Genomic DNA, 20,260 nt, shown 5'->3' with positions numbered 1-20,260 from the left:
TGGCATGTCATATATTGATACCATGGATTCCATTTAGTTACATAGTTATTCAATGTTTTCTTCATTTGGTTTGCCAATCTGTCCATATTTGCATAATCCATTACTTTTGATTCCCATTTTTCTCTAGATGGTATTATTTCCGTTTTCCAATACTTTACCAAAGTTATTCTTGCTGCTTTTTTTTGCGTCCCCTCTAATACGGGACTCAGAAGGTACATCAAGGCTGTTCTTTAAAAATTTATTTCCAATACTTTTTCTATTTGCTTATGTATTATATTCCAATAACCTTTCACTTTTTCGCAGGTCCACCACATATGGAAAAAGGTGCGCTTCTCTTTTCTACATTTTCTACAAGGCAAGTAGCCCTTTTGTCCTTTTGCAATTATGATAGGTGTCAGGTAAGTTCTATAAACATTTTAACATTATTTTCCCATCTATCTGTATTGGGGGAGAATTTGTATATATTCTTCCAATACTCCGTCCATTGTTCTAGTGTTATTATTTTCCCCGTATTTTCAGCCCATTTAATCATTGTATTTTTCACTTTTTCCTGTTTTGTGTTTTGTTTTAACAATACTTGATATATCCTACTCAATTCTTTTGGACCCGAATGTGTTAATGCTTTGTCAAATCCTTAGCTAATCCCCAATTTCTTCTATCTTTTTTTTTTTTTTTAAAAATCTCAATTGAAAATATGTAAACCACCGGAAAGAATGCTCTCCTATTATTAAAGATTTGGGTTTAAGGTCTGGTATCTTTAATTTGTAAGGCTTCTGCTCTAGATAACCATGGGGGGATTTTCATGTAATTTTTTTTAATATTTCATCCATATTTTTAATAAAATATTCCATATATAGTGATTCTTAAATATTCTATCACCTTCCTATCTATTAGGGTCCTTGACCATAAATAATTATGCCATCCCTTATCTATAGTGAATCCTTCTACATTTAAAACTGTTTTATTTTCCAATTTTGACCAGTCTTGAATCCAGGACAGTGCTGCTGCGTCGTGATATAATCTCATGTCCAGCATTCTGGCATTTGATTCTTGGTTTCCTCCCAGCCCAAATAAATTTCGTTATTTCTGACCTCCATATATCAAAGTTTTGTTTTGATGTTATTAATGGTATATTTTGAAAAAGATATATTAGTTTTGGTAAAACCAACATTTTTATTAAACTAATTCTTCCTATCATAGATAGGTTTAATTTTTGCCATATCTTCAAGTCTTTCTTTATTACATTTCATACTTTTTCATAGTTATTCTTTACCAACATTGTTATTATTTTCTAGTATAATGCCGGGGGTGGAAGTGGGCAGGGGAAAGGCTCAGCCAGGTGCTTAGCTGCCCGACTGGCTTTAAGGGGGGCAGGTGAGGGGAAGGATTTGCCATGCCCATGGCCAGTGGGGGTGCAGGACACACAGGGCTTTGGTTCCTGTGTGCCATGCACAGTAATTGGCTAAGGGTTCATTGTTCGATCATTCAAACCCTTAACCAAGTATGTATTGTTAGATCTGCCCCCACTATTGTGATGTTTGTATTTCTACTCTCTATGTCCCTCCTCCCCTTTTTATTTAAGAAGCAAGCCTTTATTGGCATAGAATCCCCTTTTTATTAGTTACGCAATTTGAATTTTTCCCCTTTCTTTTTTTCTTGGTTTTGGAATTTTTTTTTTAAGGCCTGCTATTCGTGAGCCATAGGTGGGCCAAGCACATCTTGGCCTTGCATACCGTAGCTTCCTCCTTCGTGAGTGACTCTGCGTCTCTGGCAGTTTTTTCAGCATTAGAAGAGACAGAGACAGAATCTCCCAGAATCTTCTGTGCTTGCCTGGCCTTCTTCTGGGCATCGGCTATCATCCTCTCTCGAATGATCGTTGTTCTCCTCTTCATGAGGGACTGGCGCTCCTGGTGCCTTTTCAATCCTTATGGGAAAAAAAGAGGTCATTCCCATTTGGAACCATGGACACTAGGCAATGGTAATCTCTATATTCATGGTAGAGGCCATGATGATAGTTGTGACAATTTTATCAGTTCTGAAAACCATGCCCTCCTGGGTCAATGAGGGGCAATGACTGAGACCAGCACCTTCTCCTCCTGTATTTTCCTGAGTAATTTCTCCAGCAGACGGATTGATGGAAATGGTTCCAGAAGGTTTTGTGGCCACTGTATCCTCCCAGGCGATATAAACCTGGGAATCTGGTTGTTCTGTCAGGATGTGAACGGATCTATTATTGGTATGCCAAATCTGTTCACTATCTGTGGAAATACTTGTTTGTATGGAATCCATTCTCCTTGATTCGGCTCAGCTGATCCACCTGAACATTGTATCTCCCTTTTATGTCCAGTAGATGGACATAAATGTCCAGCACACATGTGGAAACGAACCTCCACCAGCATGAATTGTGCCGGTGGAGGATCGGAGGCCGTTCGCTCGCAGGCATGCGTTCAGCCCTGACTTCCCCCCAGCCAGAGAGGCGGCTCCGCATGGCCCCCTCCACTGATCTCATCTTTCAGCATCGCTTTGGAGGGCTGAAGGGACCCGCCCACGCTGCCCTCCTACCTCCAGGGGTCTGAGTACAGCGTGGGCGGGTCTCTGCAGCACTCCAGAGCGACGCTGGAAGATGAGGTCAGTGGAGGCAACAGGAAAAGCGGCATCTTCCCAGCAGTGCGGTTCACATTGCGCTGATGGGAAGGCGCCGCTTTGCAAAAACCTCGCTCAACAAGCGAGGTTTACAGCGGTGGCTTCACGCCGCTCCCGGGCGCCCAGGACAGCGCTGCTGTGATGCAGCTGTGCCTCCTGTGTGAACAGCCGCCCAGGGACGGCGTTTTTGCCATCCCTCGGTCGCTGTATTTTGCCCGTGCGGAAAGGGCCTAAGTAAGGGTAAATGTCGACTCCCTTCTGTTGTAGGAGTGCAATTTTAAGATTACCAGCACCTTCGTAAAAACCCTGGACGAGGATGATAGGTCAAAGGGTGGCGCATATACTGAAAATGGGGTTGGTCCAGTTAGAGGTGTAGGTATTTCCTAGGCACGTGGAGAGATACCAGGCAGAGATACTTGCTCTGGCTTTCTGCAGCAAGGATAACTGACACAGTTCCATAAAGTTCTTGAACCTTTCTAATTATTGACTAAAGTACAAGAACCTTATAGATGGTTGGAAAAGGTAGGGGGACTTGGATCTGAATTCTATTTTGTATCCCTGTTATACGATTTGCAGTACCCAACTGTCTGTGATGGAGCAGTGCCAGGTTTCTATTAAGAACCACCATCTTCCTCTGATGGGGCAGCAGAGGCATAGCTCCAAGGGGGTGAGGGGTGGGGCATGACACAACACACAGAGTGCAGTGAGGTTGTTCTGGGGGCATTCCGGGGGCGTTCCGGGGAAGAACGGAGGCATTCCAGGGTGGGACGGGGGCAGAGGACGCATCAGTGCACTAGGCGCTTTTGCTACGCCTCTGTGAGGCAGTCATGGGGAAGCCCCTTTGGAGGGGTTGCGTCTCTCTCCTTTTCCTCATTGGAATTGTTTTCCAGAAGACCTGGGTCTGTATGAAGGTGTTCTAGCTGACCCGAAGTCTTTTTGGTTTTTGCTCCTTTGAGATCTGTAGGGGCAAAAGGAGCTAAAGGGTTCAGATTCCCTCTTGATCTAGAGTATGGGTCTGCAATCTATGGCCCTCCAGATGTTAATGGACTATGATTCCCATCAGCTCTGCCAATTGGCCTTGCTGGCAAGGGCTATTGGGAATTGAAGTCCATAAACATCTGGAGGGCCATAGATTGCAGGCCCCTGATCTAGATATATACACCCTGGGACAATATATACACCCTGGGACATGGACAATATATACCCCACTAAACATTCCCTTCTCACAGGACACAGTGTGTAACATGCTGCTCTCTGTGATACACCTCTGAAGATGCCAGCTACAGATGCAGGTGAAATGTTAGGAACAAGATCCACCAGACCACGGCCACACAGCCCGGAAAACCCACCAGAACCCACCACAAACAATTTAGAGCAGGGGTCGGCAACCTTTACCACCCAAAGAGCCATTTAGACCCTTTTTTCCATGGCCCCGAAGATCTACCAAGCTGGAGAGGCGGCTCCACACGGAGCCGCTTCCGGTTCAGCCCCTCCACTCACCTTTCCTTCCAACGCTGCTCTAGAGGGACACGCCCACACTACCCTTCGACCTCCAGGCCACGTGGAGCCACAGTATAAGGCTGAAAGAGCCACATGCGGCTCCGGAGCTGCAGGTTGCAGACCCCTGATCTAGAGGCTATGATGATGGCATCACTTTTTAACTTGTGGCATTCCCAAATGTGTTCTCCTCAATGGAGATTCTTCGTCAGTCACGGAAACCAAACACGGGGAAAACCTGTCAGACTCAATTCCCTTTAGGCTAAATCCCATGCATTGGATTGAGGCCAGGGTCATAGTGGCGGATTCTGCACAGTAGAAATATAATAGGTTGATGAAGAGAAATATCCCAATTCGGGGAAGTACTCTGCATGGGTTCCTCCCCCAAAGTGGGATTGGTGTGTTATATTTCCCTCAACCCGGGTTTTTCAAAAATCACCAAAATCACAATGTTTCTGAAAAATCCTGGGTTGAGCCCCCTCCTGAGGGAATGGCATGGGCCCCGCCCCGCTGCCTGTTCTCCCACCTTATGTCATGTCGGCTTCTGCTGAGCTGCCCACTGGTGTGACTCAGAAAGGTCCCCCAGGCATGTTTTCTCTCTGTGGCAACGTGTCAGCGTGTGCTTCATGTCTGGGGCCTCTCTCTGGGTTGCTGAATCTCCCCTTTCATGTTTCCTGTCTCTCTGTGCTTGCAACATAGATAACGGTGGCATCTCTGGGCCTCTCTGCGAAGGGGGGTGGGGGAAGCCAGGTGGCTCTTTATCTTTCCCAGACCTTGGGAAGGGACTTTCATTTTCCAACTCTTCTTTTCCCGCTTTTACTTTACGTAGATGGGGGCAGGGGAGGGAGTGATCAACAGAAGTAATAAAGCTGTGGAGAACCGGGGGCGGGGGGCGGGGGAGGGGTTAGAACTGGCTTTGCAAAAGCCAGGGGTTCAGTGTTCTTTCCAATAAAGACGACTGTGTGATAAATCCCAGGGTCTGTAATTGAATGAATCCTAGACCTGACCCAACAACTGTGAGTGCCATTTCACCCAAATGTGTACAGTGATGGATTCACAAACGGGGCCATTGAGAGCAGTGGCCCTGTTTCCTTTCCTTTTTCGGGTGCTCAGAGCACGTTGCTAGACAGATGCACACCTTTGGGTAGTGGAGGAGACATACTGCTTTGCTCCCTTTTTGGACAGATGTTATTATTTTGTCACAAGTTAAGGGCAGGGGGTCCCTGCATGCTTCATGTTTGCATGTGTGGTGGTTTCAAAGCCCTAAACTTTTTTTTCCACGCTGGAGAAATGGGAGGGGGAGATCCTGCTTGGGCTCCCAGAGTTGCTGTAGCTTCTCCACCAATCAGAAGCGTTCCTTTGGCAAAGGGTGGGAAAGGGCGGAAGGGGAACTGTGGTGATGGAACAGCCAGAATGCAGGAAAAACGGGGTGTTTGTGCCTGCACAGCTCTGTTTGCATGTAAAAAAATAGTGGGTTCGTGTGAAGGGGCAGAAAGAAAACGAATTGTTTCCTTCATGGAAAATGGGCACCTGTTAGGAGCAGCGGCTGGTCTATGTATCCTAAATGCAACCTTCATGTAACCTGATTGATGTAAGCTCTGATTGACGTGTAAAGGGCCTTTCTCTTCCTTTCCTTTCCATTCACATGCTTATTGCTTTGACACCAACTGCAGATAACTAGGCTGAATGACCCTCTCTGGCTCAGGGAAACAGGATGTGCCTGTTGTCTGAGGGGGAAGGTGAGGCAGGTGGCCGCAGCTATCCCCATCGCAGCCTTGGAGGCACCCAAGCCTGAAAAAATTGCTTTTCACACTTTCTCTGGGAAATTGGGAGGGGGGAGTTGGGCAAGGATAAAGGAGCCCAAGAAAGCCAGGTCGAGCAGAACTGGCTTTCTCAAGCTAGGTCCTTGCTGCCTTTCCATAAATGCTACTGATCAAGAATCCAGAGTCTGTTTGTTGGTTTAAGGTCCGAGACCTAACCATGCAAAGGACAAAAATGGAATAAAATAGACCCAGATTCAAAAATAACAGGTGTAACCCACGGTCATTATGCTGTGCGGAATCCACCAGAGATAATTTGTCTACTAATGAAGGCTTCAGTTGAAAATGCCAGCTTGTACCGTGGAGTGCATTTTGGATTTTTTGTGGGTGTGGATTGGAATGCTTTGTTTCCATATCATCTATTCTCAACTGGAGAGTCACTGAAAGAATCTCCATTGACGAGAGCACATGGCGCCAGGGTTGTGCTCTAGGGAACTCTACTGGATTAAAAGACAGCAGTAGTGGCTGTGGTGGGAAGGACTCAGCACACATATTTTGTTTGTACCTTAAGTGTACTGATTTATACACATGTTATCTGTGCTGCTATTATTATTATGATACAGGAATTTTGTAGGCATGCGTATCACCTTTGCACTTTTTGTGCAATTTTTGCCCTTTATAATTATTTATTAAATTGCACGATCAATGCTTCAGTGCATAGTTGAAATGCTTTAGTGAGTGGGTTAGCAGTCAGGAGTATGCTGATTAGTCTTAAACACATTCTCCCCCAGCACCACTTTCTCAGTCTTCAAAGCAGCTACATAGAGCTGCTAATTGGTGGGGGGAGGGAAGCACACCACAAAACACATACCTCTTTCCCCCGCCTTTTAGTTCAAGCCCTAAAAGAGAGAGGATATGAAGAGAATCTTCATGTGATACAGCTATCCACCAGCTCCCCCTGGCCCACCTGCGAATCCCCATATTCCTCTTCTGTTCTAGCTTTCATTTATTTAAAAAAGCCCATCCAAATCTGGCCAGTTTTTGATCTAAACTTTCCATTTTTTGACAATTCATCCTGCCCAAGAGGAAGCAGGCAAAAGCACGTAGAATATCTGCATAGATAGCCACAACTGAATAACCTACACATCAAACTGAAAACCAAATACAGAGTTTTGTTACAGAACTTGCTAAATGTTTTAAGCATCTTAGCTGTCAATTCTTACCAACAGGATTTAAACAATGGCCCCTTCTGCACACGCAAAATAATGCGTTTTCAAACCACTTTCACAACTGTTTGCAAGTGGATTTTGCCATTCCGCACAGCTTCAAAGAGCATTGAAAGCAGTTTGAAAGTGCATTATTCTGCATGTGCGGAATGAGCCAAAGTTTTTAAAAACAAGCTCTAGGGTTGGGTGAGGGTATTCATCTTTTGGGATTTGCACAGGCTGCCTACTTTTACCATCCAGGCTGGCCAGCAAGGTCTTGGCTTCAGAGAAGATGGCCTCTCCACTTGAGAGTGACGATGCGGCCAGCAGGTGGGTCCCTTTTGCTTTTTGCCATAGCTGCAAACAGAGAGAAGGCAGGAGTGAGATTCTGCATGTGTGTAGCCAGAAAAACACACCTATCTGCTGTGAGTGGATAGTCCACTCACAGTGGACAAAAACACATCTAATATGTCTGTGTTCCTTAGGCTCAGTTCTCATGTTAGAAAATCCTTGTGTCCTCCACCAGTCCTGTAGTTAAGTTTGATGTTTTGTACTAAAATTTAATTCCCAAGGCAAGAAGAAGCACAATTTTGATAAGGGCCCCAACAGAGAGGAAGAGGGAACTTCAGGCTCTTCCTCCTCAACATCATCCACCTAGGGGTGAATCTACAATAAATAGTACCCGGGGCAAGCAGTGGAATTTGTGACCAACAAGCTGTATTAGCTTTTATTAGCTCAGGAACAATGAAGTCAGGCCCAAAGGACTTTCCACGTTTAAGATCAGTTATTAAAGATACAGTCTCTTGAGGGGTGACTGGGGGCCATTGAGCTATATTTTCTAAACTTGTCTCTTCACTCAGATGTTGGATTCAAAGCAAGATAGAAATATGAGCTACACATTTCTGGTGTAATATGATGTTGGGTCTCCTAGATCCTAGTCAGATGCCCCAACCTCTACAACGCACTGGCTTGTTTTTTTAAAAAGTGTTGGATTTGTTGGTTTAAAAAGTTTTGGATTTGTTGGTTTTTTAAATAGAATAACAAGCATACACGGAAGATGAACCTCGGAAACAAATCCTGTTAACCAGTTATCAACCTTCTTAAAACATGAGGCAAGGAAGACAAGGAGATCAAAATCTGCTCCACAGGCTGGTCATCTGAGGAGTGATGGCAGAAAGAAACAGATCTTATTTTGCAACAGAGAAACTGTCTGCCTTTCCTGCTTCCGGGAACAGTGATGGCATCTCAGCACTGCTAGGTTGTGGGTGTTTGTGTGTGCCGAAGTAGGGAATGACTTGAGGGCACTTCCAAAGAACATGGAGCCATTACTGATTTAAACATTTACAGTTCAAGAAGTCAGTCGCCTTTACCACACAAGCTCTCCAGGTTCAAAACCAGCCTCCATTCCACTCGCAGCCACTCCCCCTTCCAGCTTCATGATCAGTGGACTTCCCATTTCGTTCTTTGATGCCTTTTGGCGCTAAATTCCACTCCTAAATTTTGGTCTAATTTTTAAAAATTAATTGCAGAACTGCAGCTTTCTGATCCTCTCATTCATGTTGAATTGTTTTTTGTGCTGGTGATGGAAGTGGAAAGTACTGCCAAGTCTTAGGCCCTTTTTGCACGGGCCAAAATCAACAATTTTGGCCTGGTAAAACACCATTTTGGGGGGGACCCTTCGCACAGGCACTGCTGCCAAATTGATGCAGTGGTGCTATGTTCCAGCCCAAACGGTGTTTTCAAACCTTGCTCGAGAGCGAGGTTTTTAGCAAATGCTGGCTTCCATTTGGTGCCATGTGAACGGCACTGGGTGGCAGCTGGCGTTTCTCCCCCAGCCCTCCCAAACATTGCTTACTTCTGGTCTCCTTCCATCACATTGTAGAGGCCAGGAGACACACCTCCTAGCCTCTGACTCCAGGGTCGTCGCTCTGGCCAGGGGGGAGAAACTGTCCCTGGCCTCCACAACACGACGGAAGGAGACTGGAGGTAAGCAATATTTGGGAGTGGTGCAGCCTGTGCGAAAGCGGTCCGTGCGAACGGTCCCATGGGGGTGCATCGGCATAAACTATGCCGATGCACCCCTGCAAGCTGGCCATGCGGAAAGGGCCATAGATTGTCACCTGAAATGATGGGGTCTGCCCAGTGGTGGGATTCAAATAATGTAACAACCGGTTCTGAAATGATTCAGTGGTGGGATTACAACCAGTTGTCTGAACTAGACAAAAAATTAGCAACCAGTTCTACTGAACTGGTGAGAATAGGCTGAATCCCACCAATAAGTGAATCCCACCCTTTTTATAGTGGGAGAATTAGCAAGAGCAGTGTAGTGAGAAGTCGGATAAGCTTGAGATTTTTGTCAGCAAAGTTTACACAGATGGGTTTCTGCAAGAAATCCACAGGAATAAAAGGGGTAAAAATAATAAATGTACATGCACACAAATCAAAGCAGCATTCACCCAGTCCTAGGATATAGAGTAAAAATCTGGAAAAGTAAGGGATTTTTTGGAAATAAGGCGATAATTATCTGATGAGCAGAGTTCAGCAACCTGTGCTCAGCTCCCGTAGAAGAAGAAAGGCAACACAGAAACTGTATTAGCAAGAAACATCCAGGGAAATACTGAATACTAAATGCTTGTTGAGGGGCTAGTTATAAGGAGAATAATGCTAAAGTTTTGCTAAGAGACTCTAATCTCCCAAAATAAAGGAGGGAAGACAAAAGAAGGACACTTAGATTATGTGTTGGAAACTTAAATTAAGTGGTGGATAATTAAACTGAATGGTTTGGCACTCGGCTTCCTGTTTTAAGACAGGGAGTGCCCAGAGATAGTTATATTTTTAAAGTGAAGTTGATTTAACAACAACTTCAGGACAATGCCAAATGCAAATTAGGGTGGTCCTTGGAAGGTGAGATTAGTATTTTGGCAGAAATCTTTGTTAACATATCCTTTGTCTCATGGAGGTTTGTGAGTCAGGACTAGAGTTGGTAACTGGCTTTGTAGGCTGAAAGCTATTGCCTTTTCCTAATCTCTTTAGGAAGGGTTGAGACAACTGAGTTTGCAAGGCTGATGTTGGCGAGGGCTAGCCCAGGCAGGTTTTTCTGTCCTTATGGGTGACACTGGGCCAGTGCGGAGGATGGCATTCCATCTTGGCACTGAATTCCTAAGCTGCTTGCAACGTTGGCAGAACAGGTAGGAGAATGGCTTCAAAAGCAGCCCTCCACACATACCATGGGTTTATCTGATAACGAGGTGACTGATGGTGACCTCACAAGTTTTCAAGACAAGAGGCAGTGAAAGGTGGTTTCCATTGCTTGCCTCTGCCCAGTGGACCCTGGGCTTCCTTGGCAGTCTCCCACCCAGGTAGTAGGCGATCTGGTTTTATTTGGCTTCCAATCTCTAATGAGAGCTTGGGTCATCTAGGTCAGGGTACTTTTCTGTTACTGCTGTGCAAATGTTACTGCTGTGCAAATAAAATACTGCAGAAAAATAATCTCAGTGCTACTGTAGCACACAAGCAACTTTTGTTAGGTCATCATTTTATTGCATGTGCACTCCAGCACATTAATAACACATCGCACAAAAAGAATCCTCACCTGCCATTGTCTTTTTGAATGGTTTGATGAAGGCACATTGGTAACACAGAGGAGGGAAAAGGGGCATATCAATTTCAGGAACAGAAATCTGCATGCGCGTACGTGCATATACACACACAAAATGCTCTGCATAAAATTAAGAAACAAAATGCAAAATAATACAGTATTCCTAGCATATTAGTTTCACTCTGGAAACAAGAGCTGGTTGTTCAGAACTCTAAAAACTGGGAAGAAATTTGGAAGAGGAAAATTTCAGAAGGATTCCTAACCTGTTCCAGCTGCTCCATCCTCCATTTCTCTCCCTCTAGGCTGGCCTGTATAGCAAGGGATCCATTCGCCACCTGTTCTGCCACTGACTCCAACAGCTGTTCCAGCTCTTTTGTACCTTGAGTGACATTTTCTGCTTGCCCCAGCAGGGGGTGCTGTAGGATCAAATGCCAGAGCATTTTAGGCTCTTCAATCTGATTTTTAAAATTATGCACTAGGTTGCCTCAAGAATTTGACTGAAGTGTGTAACTTTTAATAAGCAAAGAAGGATTTCAAACATGGTTCTGGTGGGTTTTCCAGGCTTTGCAGCCATGGTCTGGTGGATCTTGTTCCTAACTTTCTGCCTGCATCTGTGACCACTGCCACACAGGCCGGAAAACCCACCAGAACAAGTTGAATCCAGCCGTGAAAGCCTTCGACAATACAATTTCAAACATGCTGGTTTAGAAGAAGCCCACAATTTCCATGGGAGATACTCCAGAATCTAGGTGACTCTCTGGTCCAAAGTGCTAGGGCATCAGAGTGCTTAGCTTCAGATAGAGAACATACTTCAGACTCTTTCTCTGGAACAATTAAAGGCCAATTCTGGAAAAAACCAATACAGTCAAAACATATATTTCTCTTCAAGAATGAGGCTTCCTCCTTCAGGCTGCCTGGCCCACTGGCTGCCTAGTTCCTCCCCTTCTTGGACTCCATCAACAGCTTTGCAAAAGGCAAAGGAGAGAAAACCAGGCCCATTCTGCTCACAGCAAAAAACAGCAGTCAGCACAACAGGCAGGAGGAAATCAGGACTTGCGGTAAGTGGAACCACCTGGGCTGGCAGTGCCCCCGGGGCCCCTTAGGAATTCAGGCAGGGGCAACAACAGCAACAAGTGAATATCCACGGTTGCTGTGACCTCAGCTTGACTCTGCTTGTTCCTGGCCACAAGTGGCCCTCCACTGGAACTGCCCAGGTAGCAAAAGGGTCAATCCACCCAGCCACAAAGATGCAGGGGGTCTCTGCCAGATCTTCCCATGGCTGCCAATGATGCAAAAGAGCTGCAAATCATCACCTAGCCCAGTGATGGCGAACCTTTTCGAGACCGAGTGCCCAAATTGCAACCCAAAACCCACTTATTTATCGCAAAGTGCCAACACGGCAATTTAACCTGAATACTGAGGTTTTAGCTTAGACAAAACGGTTGGCTCCAAGGCGTGCATTACTTGGGAGTGAGCTTGGTGGTAGTCGGTGGCTTTGCTTTGAAGCAACCGGGCAACTCTTCCAACGGGTGAATCACGACCCTAGGAGGGTTTACTCAGAAGCAAGCCCCATTGCCAGCAACCGAGTTTACTCCCAGGTAAAAGATGGAGCTTCAGTTCTTCGCGTGAAAATCAGTGGGGTTTAACAGCGCTCAACAGGGTTACCTACACTGCTTCCCCAAAACTAGGTTTTAGGTTTAATGCTAATAATCGAGCCCAGCGGCCCAGGCCAGCCTAGATGTGTGTGTGTATGTGGGGGGGGGGGGGATTTCCCCCCACATTATGAACTCTGTTTGCACGTGCCCACAGAGAGGGCTCTGTGCCACCTCTGGCACCTGTGCCGTAGGTTCGCCACCACTGACCCAGCCTCTGATGAGGAGAACCACTTCTGGGAAAAGCCACATTCATCTGGCATGGACCTGTCAAGTGAGCTTATTTTTTGAGATGGAGAAGAATGTCCCCTGCGGCTTCTGCAGCCCCAAAAGATCAAAACTCAGATGGTCACCAAGATCTGAATTTCACAGTGCACTCCCTCTAGGACAGTGGTGGCGAACCTATGGCACGGGTGCCAGAGGTGGCACTCACCCTCTCTGTGGGCATGCATGCACAGAGTTCTGAGAAGGAGCCACCCAGCAGCGGTCGTGGTAACAGCAGAAGCAGTTAAGGAAAAGAAAACACAGGAACCCAGGCGTTGTTCACTTCAAAGAACAGAAGGGTTTTATTCCTTGTTTCCAAAAGCACAAAACAGTCTGACAGAGTGCAGCGCAGCAACTGGATAACCAAAGCACGCATAGACCAAACTGTTCTGTGCATATACATAGAGACATACAACCAATCAGGGAGCAGTGATGCAATCACACATGATGTGCTTAGTCATGGTTGCATCACCCACTGAAACTAGGTGAAAGGTAGAGTATTGCATCAGCCAAGCTGTCAAGTAGATTTTGGTGATCTAACTGTCAAGTCCTAACAAGTTCATCATGTGATAACAGTGTAATTATTTCAGGGAGATTATTAGCATTAAACCTAAGACCTAGTTTTGGGGAAGCAGTGTAGGTAACCCTGTTAAGCACTGTTAAACCCCACTGATTTTCACGCGAAGAACTGAAGCTCGATCTTCTACCTGGGAGTAAACTCAGTTGCTGGCAATGGGGCTTGCTTCTGAGTAAACCCTCCTAGGGTCGTGATTCACCCGTTGGAAGAGTTGCCCGGTTGCTTCAAAGCAAAGCCACCAACTACCACCAAGCTTACTCCCGAGTAACGCGCACCTTGGAGCCAACCATTTTTTTAATACTAAAACCTCAGTATTCAGGTTAAATTGCCGTGTTGGCACTTTGCGATAAATAAGTGGGTTTTGGGTTGCAGTTTGGGCACTCGGTCTCGAAAAGGTTCGCCATCACTGGTCTAGGAGGTTTGCACAGCCCTACTGAAATTCACTGGGGTGGGGGGTGGGGGACAGGAATCAAACTGCTGGTACCCCATGTCCCCTGGCGCATGCTGTTTCATCACTAATGCTGGTGCTGCTGTTTCATCATGTGGGGAGCCATGGAGCTGTTTCATCATGACGACATGGTGTGCGCCTGAGCCGCATGCTGCCGAGCCCCTCCCTGCAGGCTGTCTCCTGCCGCCTCCAGACCCTGGGGAAGGAGGCCGGGGGGTGGGGTTCAGCAGTGGGTGGCCCAGGAGCTGGCCTGCCCCCTTGGCGCCCATCCAAGCCTTGCCCCGACCTCCCTTACCCTCCCTGCTGGCTCCCTGGCTCCTGCAAGTGGGGTGCCGGGGGATGTGGGGAGCCAGGCCCGTGGGGGGGGGGCACAATTTAGCCCTGGTACAGCACTGGTATTGACCACTTACAATTTGCTCAAGATTAATAGCTACAAGTGAGGTCAAGTGGCTGAATGGCAGAGCAACTTCTTCAATCCCAGGTAAAAGGACCAGATAGGAAGTGTTATGAGAGCCTCTGCCTGAAACCCTGGACAGCCACTGCCAGTCTGTGTGGACAGTACCGGCCTTGATGGACCCAGAATCTGGTTCAGTATAAGGTATGTTAATACCTCTTTTTGGGCCAACCATTTTTCAGCATAGCCTTTCCACTGCCTACCAGCTCTGAAGTGGTGATCCGTGACAGGTTCTTTGACATTTCCATGCTGATCTGCTGAACTGAAGCAAAGGTCTTCTTGGCTGTAGCCTTTTCCATCTCAGATCTGAGCTCTTGCTGCATTGTTTGGATTCTCTGATACCTGTGGGGAGAAGTAGCCATCTGTGTAGCAAGAGGAGTAACAAAAGAAGAAGATCATCTCTGCAGCAGGTTCCATGCACTGGTTCATCTTCAGAGTCAGTCTCTGAAATTCTGCAAATTTTGCACCAAAAACTGGTGATGCATAGCATGAACTGGTTAACACCTGTGACGTCACTGAGACATCCTCCTTCCCAGATCATGAAGCAGAATTCACACTATTTAAAACATTTTGTCTCCCCCTTTTAAAATAAAGAGATGTGGAAGAAAAAATTCAAATGCATATAATAATTAATTTTTTTAGAAATCCAGCAGAATTAGTGAGGGAAGAGAAAGTCAGGCAGCTAACGCAGCATTCATCTGCATAATACATACACCTCTCATTCTAGCTGCAAAGCAAGTCTCGTACTGCAGCCAAAGAAGCCGCTATGTTTTCTTCTGAGATTTTTTTCTGACTTTTCCCTGATAGGTTTTCCAAAATGATGTTTCTCCAATAAATGATGTTTCTCACACTTCCCGCAAGCGCACCTCTCTTCCATCTGCTTCCTGAATTCCAGTGTTGTGTTGCCTGTCAAGATGCTCTGCAAAAGAAGGTGGCTGGAATTGGTCATCACGAGTGCCCTCCTTGCAGTGTCCTCAATCAGAGCCACGCTCTCCTCGTGGCTGCAGAGAGAAGAAGAAGAGTTTGGATTTATACCCTGCCTTTCTCTCCTGTAAGAAGACTAAAGGTGGTTTACAAACTCCTTTCCCTTCATCTCCCCACAGCAACCTTGTGATGTAAGTCGGAAAGACAGTTCCAAGAGTTCTGTGACTATCCCAAGCTCACCCAGCAGGCTTCATGTGGAGGAGGAAGAAACAAATCCAGTTCACCGTAAGAGTTTTCTGCTCATTTGGAGCAGTGGAGAATCAAACCTCATTCACCAGATGAGAGTCCACCACTCTTAACCACTATGCCCATGTTGCCAGACCCAAGTCCTCAACACAAGGCTTGTTCCAGGTTTGGGGAGCCGTGGGCAGGCAGTGTCCAGGAGGCCATTCTGTCCATCATCACCAGGTGCCCTGCAATTTCCCTCCCTTCACCCCACACCTGCCTGTGCATCCTTCTCCTGCTTACGACTCCTCTTCTTGCCCATACTCATTTACCTCCACCATCTGCACACCCTTCCCCCAAGGAACTGGCCAGTGTGTGCAGCTGGGAGTGCTGCCATCACGAGGAGAGGGCCCCAGCTGAACACCCTCTGTGTGCCCTTCTTCAATGGCCCGGTGCAACTGGGAGCATGGTCAGTGGAGCCATTAAAGCAAACGGATGGGAAAAGGCAAGCAGGTTTCTTCAAAAAGAAAGAAGAGACTCTAAGAATTAACAGAACTTGGGTACCAGTACTTCAAAACGCTAGAACCAAAGGCCAAGGGCATGCTGGGTTCATGGACAATGGATTCCACCCAGACACAGGGTTTGCATTCACTAAGACTGTTGCTGCTACAGGGAATGCATTTGAATGAGCCACTGCTTGTGGATTGGCACAAAATAAAATAATAGAAATAATAATATAATATAAATAAAATAATAGGTTGGCAGGGCTGATTTGGGCTGTGGCCATTGAAGGTGCCCTGTGTTTGAATGTGCCACCGTAATGGACTTGCCCCACCCTAAAGGGCTGGTGTGAAGCAGGCCTGCTTAAAGAGGCCTGGGTGACAGAAACAGTAAGGCAGCAGGCCCTAATTTAAATAAAAGCCAGGTGATTGGTCGATGGAAGGTGCTGTTGCCCCTGGCCAAGGTGAGGGGTAAGCGCTAAAACACTGCTAGATAAACAGAAAGACAGAGAGAGCCTGTCAGACAGTTCTTCGTTGGGAGTTCTGCAGAGAGCAGCTCGTGTCTCCCCGCTCCGTCTCTGGGGAAAAGGGATTCTGGTCCAGCTCAGACAGCTGGCAGGATTCTGGTGACTCTCCTCAAGCGGAGGAAGCTGGTGAGGGGAAGGAAGGCCCTGGCTTGTTGGTGCAGAGCGAAGCGCCGGCCAGAGGCTTGTCAGCAGACACTGACCAGACCCAGGAGTCTGTCCTGCCCCTGTGCAACCCCAGTCTGGGAAAAGCCCGATCCAGAGGCAGTGAGGCCATTGGGAGTAGAGTGAGAGAGGGAGGCTGTGTAATGCCTGAAACTCACAGGGCATAGACTGGGTGTGTGTGTGTATTCAGTGAGTTGTGGATCAGAAAGGACTAGTGTCTGTCTGGGAGGAAAAGCAAAGTGCATAAAAGCCAAGTCGTTTCTGGAGAGACATCTGCGTGTGCGTGTGCATGTGCGTGTGCGTGTGTGCGTGTGTGTGTGTGAAACCTAAGCAACATCTGAAGCGCTGTAACTTTTAAGTGAAAAGAACCTCTCTGAAATCGTAAAGCGTTAGTCCCTCTCTGAGCCAGTTTAAGAAGCCTTTCTTTTGTTTTCAAAATAAATTTAATTCGTTCTGTTCAAGTTACCCTCGTGCCAGCCTGCGTTGTGGGTGGGAGGCTGAAGAGTGCCGGTCTGTGAGACTAGAATCCCAGACAATTTTGAGTTCCCTCCATTTTTGCATATGGAACTCTGAAGGACATTCCCCTCAAACCAAGAGTGAATGTGAGGTGGGATCCTTTATTATATTTGGCAGCCAGAAGCAGTTTTGGGATTCCCAGTTCCTTCTCTTTACTGGTGGCAGCAGAGTAAAAAGAAGATCCCTGAACATTAGCCTGGGATATTTTGGGTGGCAAAGGAAACCCCACTGGTCAGTGTAGTGGGAACCTTGATTGTAGGCCACCCATCCCGTTACAATTGGTGGCTAGTGGTGGGAAAATAGCTCTCCCTCGCCCTTGAATATAAGTACCCCGTTACAGCCACTGCTTGTGGATTGGCACAAAATAAAATAAAATAATTAATAATATAAATAAAATCATATAAATTGTAGGTTGGCAGGGCTGATTTGGGTGGTGCCAATTGAAGGTGCCCTGTGTTTGAATGTGCCACTGTTTGTGAACTAGATTGGAAGCAGGTGTATGTGTTTTATCAGAGTCTGCAGCTAGAGAACCGTTTTGTCATCAGTGTGGCCAGTGAACATTTTGAATGCCCCCCCCTCCTCACTTAACTGTATGAGCAGATGCTTGGCTTTCCCACTCTCGCTCCCTCAAGGTTGTGCCACTGGGAGCTGTTGAAAGCAGTAGGAAGCCAACTCACCTCTCTAATTCCCTTGGATAGACTGCTTCCCGTGATCCCCTCAGTAAGCGGGCAAAAATGTGTAGTCACACATCTCCTGGCAGGAGTTTGGCAGCCAGTGTAGGTATTTAGTGAAAATCACAGGACAAACGCAGGTGCCAAAAACAAGCAGTTTTCTCCCTCCTTTGTTTCAAGAAAAGCACCACAATGCCCAACCTCTTTCTTATTTGCAAATAACTATATTCACTGCAAAATGTTTATTGATTCTTTTCTTTCTCTATATTTCTCCACCACCAGGAATTTAACCCCTTTATCATTTCTCCTGAAGTAGTGTGTCTGCGCTTTAAAGCAGTTTTGAAGGGCTTTCTGGTCTTGAGGAAATTACTACTGTGGGATTCCTAGACACACTAAAACAAAATAAAATTTTATTTAAATGTTTCAAGAAATAATTGACAACAAATAAAACAAACTGAGCCAACAACTTCTGCAGGTAACATTCACTTTACAGCAATCCACCCTCTCATTCCTTTACATCTCTGAGGCCCTATTAGGAGTTGATTCAATTTCTAGTTTCTCTGTGTTTCTCTCTATTTCTTTGGCAATTCCACACTTCATCTAATACTATAAGTTTAGCACAAGTAGCTGCCCTTCCTCAGTCTAGTCCAGAATGCTGTTCTAAGCTTTTTCACACATTGATTATCTCTCAGTTCAACACAAACTGTCCACACTCTCCAGTGCCAGCCCATCAGCATTCTTTCCCCACCTTTCAGCCCCTGTCCTTCTACAGCTCACCTCTCATTTTAAAGGCACACACGCCCCATTTCCTAAAACATGCAGCCAAACTCTTTATAAAGTCGAAAATCTGCTGAAGGGGAGGCACCCAGTTAATGCTGGAGAGAGATGAAGATTAGGGTTTTTTTTGTAACTCCCATTAATTAACGTTGGCTTTGGCTGATGATCTGCCACTTAAAACTGCTGCCAGCAGCCAAGCCACGGAGAAAGGAAACTACAAACAAGACACCATTTCACTTTGTCCAGACTCACAAAAATTATATTTGAACAGAGATTTGCATTAGTATTGTTGTAAAATGGCTTAAGAGCCATATTTTGAGGCTGAAAATTGGGATATAAAATAAACACAGGAAAGTGTGAGGCTCTGATAACAGCCTCTGAAGTCCAGAGCGACTGTACAGAACGTACCTTCCGGCCAGCAACTTAGCCTCCAAAGCCTGGTTACCCCAGTTTGTAGGTTGGTGTGAAATCTCAGAAGGCAACTCCTGGGTTGAAAAAACAAAAGATCAACATGGGTCTCTTGGGTTCAGATAGATTTCCTCCAGAGTTGTGAAGAGGTTGAATGCCGACTTGAAGGATATCATGTGGCAGGAACTGCTCAAAAGGGGGAACAACTTGGCATCCACATGCCCATCCACATGCCCAGTAACTGGCATGCCCAGTTATGAAGCAAGTTCAAAAACAATGCAAAAATTACATAGTAGGACCCTACTTATAGGAAGCTATCCTCAAGACAGTCAGACCCTAGTCATTTACCCATGTAACTTTGTGAACTGTGTTGTACAGGCAACCCTATCACCTGTGTAGAAAAGCACTCTTGAATAATTCTGTTGAGCATGGAGAAAGGATCCATATCTTTCCCTGGATCCATATCTTCCAGATACATGTAAGTAACAAAGTGGGGTTCTACTCAGTGGTGGGATCCAAAAATTTTAGTAACAGGTTCCCTCGCCAGCCCCCCCTCAGCAAAGGGGGCAGAGGCGTACCTAGGCAAACCTGAGCCCTGGGCAAAACCTGAGTTGGATGCCCCCCCATGGGCAGCCACCCCACCACGACCCCCCAACATTTTTTTGCACCAGGTCATTTCTAAATCATCATCACATTATAGAAAATGCCCCAACTCACAAATCTGAACACAGCAATGGTGAAACATGCAGGTTCTTTGATAGAGACTGGTGAGATAAAAGGTACGAAAGGCTGAGAATCGCAGTACCTGAAAGGGATTAACCCAGTTCAGGGAGTCACATTATTAGTCGCAATTGCTATACGGAACCTTCACGTTCAAAGGCAGGATGCCTCTCGGGGAGGCGAGGGCGTGGAGGTGTAAAAGCGGACCCAATTAGTAACCCCTTCTCGGCACACACAAATAATTAGTAACCCACTCTCAGGAACTGGTGAGAACCTGCTGGATCCCACCTCTGGTTCTACTTTGCAAGGAGCTTGGCAGCCCCCAGTTTTCCATGAGAGACAGAGTGCGCCCAGATACCATTGCAGCCAGTGTTTCCGTGGCCAGCTCGATCTCTTGCTGCGTGGACTGCAGGGCAGAAAGGATATCAGAGAAGAGTACACAGGTCTTGGTGTTCCCACTGCCGTGGCAACCCATCACGCCACTGACGTTCCTCAGCTGGCTCCACGCACGAGATACAGAGCTCTCCAGCTTGGCAGCCTCTTCTAGGAACAGGGACTTGGCACCTGCAAGCAAGACGCCAGCCGTTACGTTCATGTTGCTGGAGCTGGGCCAATGTACAGGCAAGCGTAAAACATGATTAATACTGAGTACCCTGAAGGGCTTGGCCTGCTTTCTTTTGTAGTAAAGAGGGTCAGGGTGGGGGTGGTTTCCTTCAGTCTCTGTTGTGTTGC

General features: G+C 46.4%; 1 protein-coding gene across 1 annotated transcript in view; it reads right to left on the bottom strand.

The window, feature by feature from the left end:
- The window catches only part of LAMC3 (laminin subunit gamma 3), a 98,706-nt gene that overhangs the window by 7,186 nt on the left and 71,260 nt on the right, over nucleotides 1–20,260 (bottom strand). The window contains exons 14-20 of the mRNA XM_048512188.1: nucleotides 19,887–20,092; nucleotides 18,809–18,885; nucleotides 14,965–15,099; nucleotides 14,302–14,440; nucleotides 10,967–11,119; nucleotides 7,354–7,462; nucleotides 1,734–1,924 (exon numbers count right to left, since the gene is read on the bottom strand). Of these exons, the coding sequence (XP_048368145.1) occupies nucleotides 1,734–1,924; nucleotides 7,354–7,462; nucleotides 10,967–11,119; nucleotides 14,302–14,440; nucleotides 14,965–15,099; nucleotides 18,809–18,885; nucleotides 19,887–20,092 (1,010 nt within the window). The remainder of the gene's footprint in view (nucleotides 1–1,733; nucleotides 1,925–7,353; nucleotides 7,463–10,966; nucleotides 11,120–14,301; nucleotides 14,441–14,964; nucleotides 15,100–18,808; nucleotides 18,886–19,886; nucleotides 20,093–20,260) is intronic.

Source organism: Sphaerodactylus townsendi, linkage group LG12, assembly GCF_021028975.2.
Source record: "Sphaerodactylus townsendi isolate TG3544 linkage group LG12, MPM_Stown_v2.3, whole genome shotgun sequence".
In the NCBI taxonomy this organism is placed as follows: Eukaryota; Metazoa; Chordata; class Lepidosauria; order Squamata; family Sphaerodactylidae; genus Sphaerodactylus; species Sphaerodactylus townsendi.
Note: the sequence above shows the minus strand (reverse complement) of the source record. Positions and strands in the feature narration are given on the sequence as shown.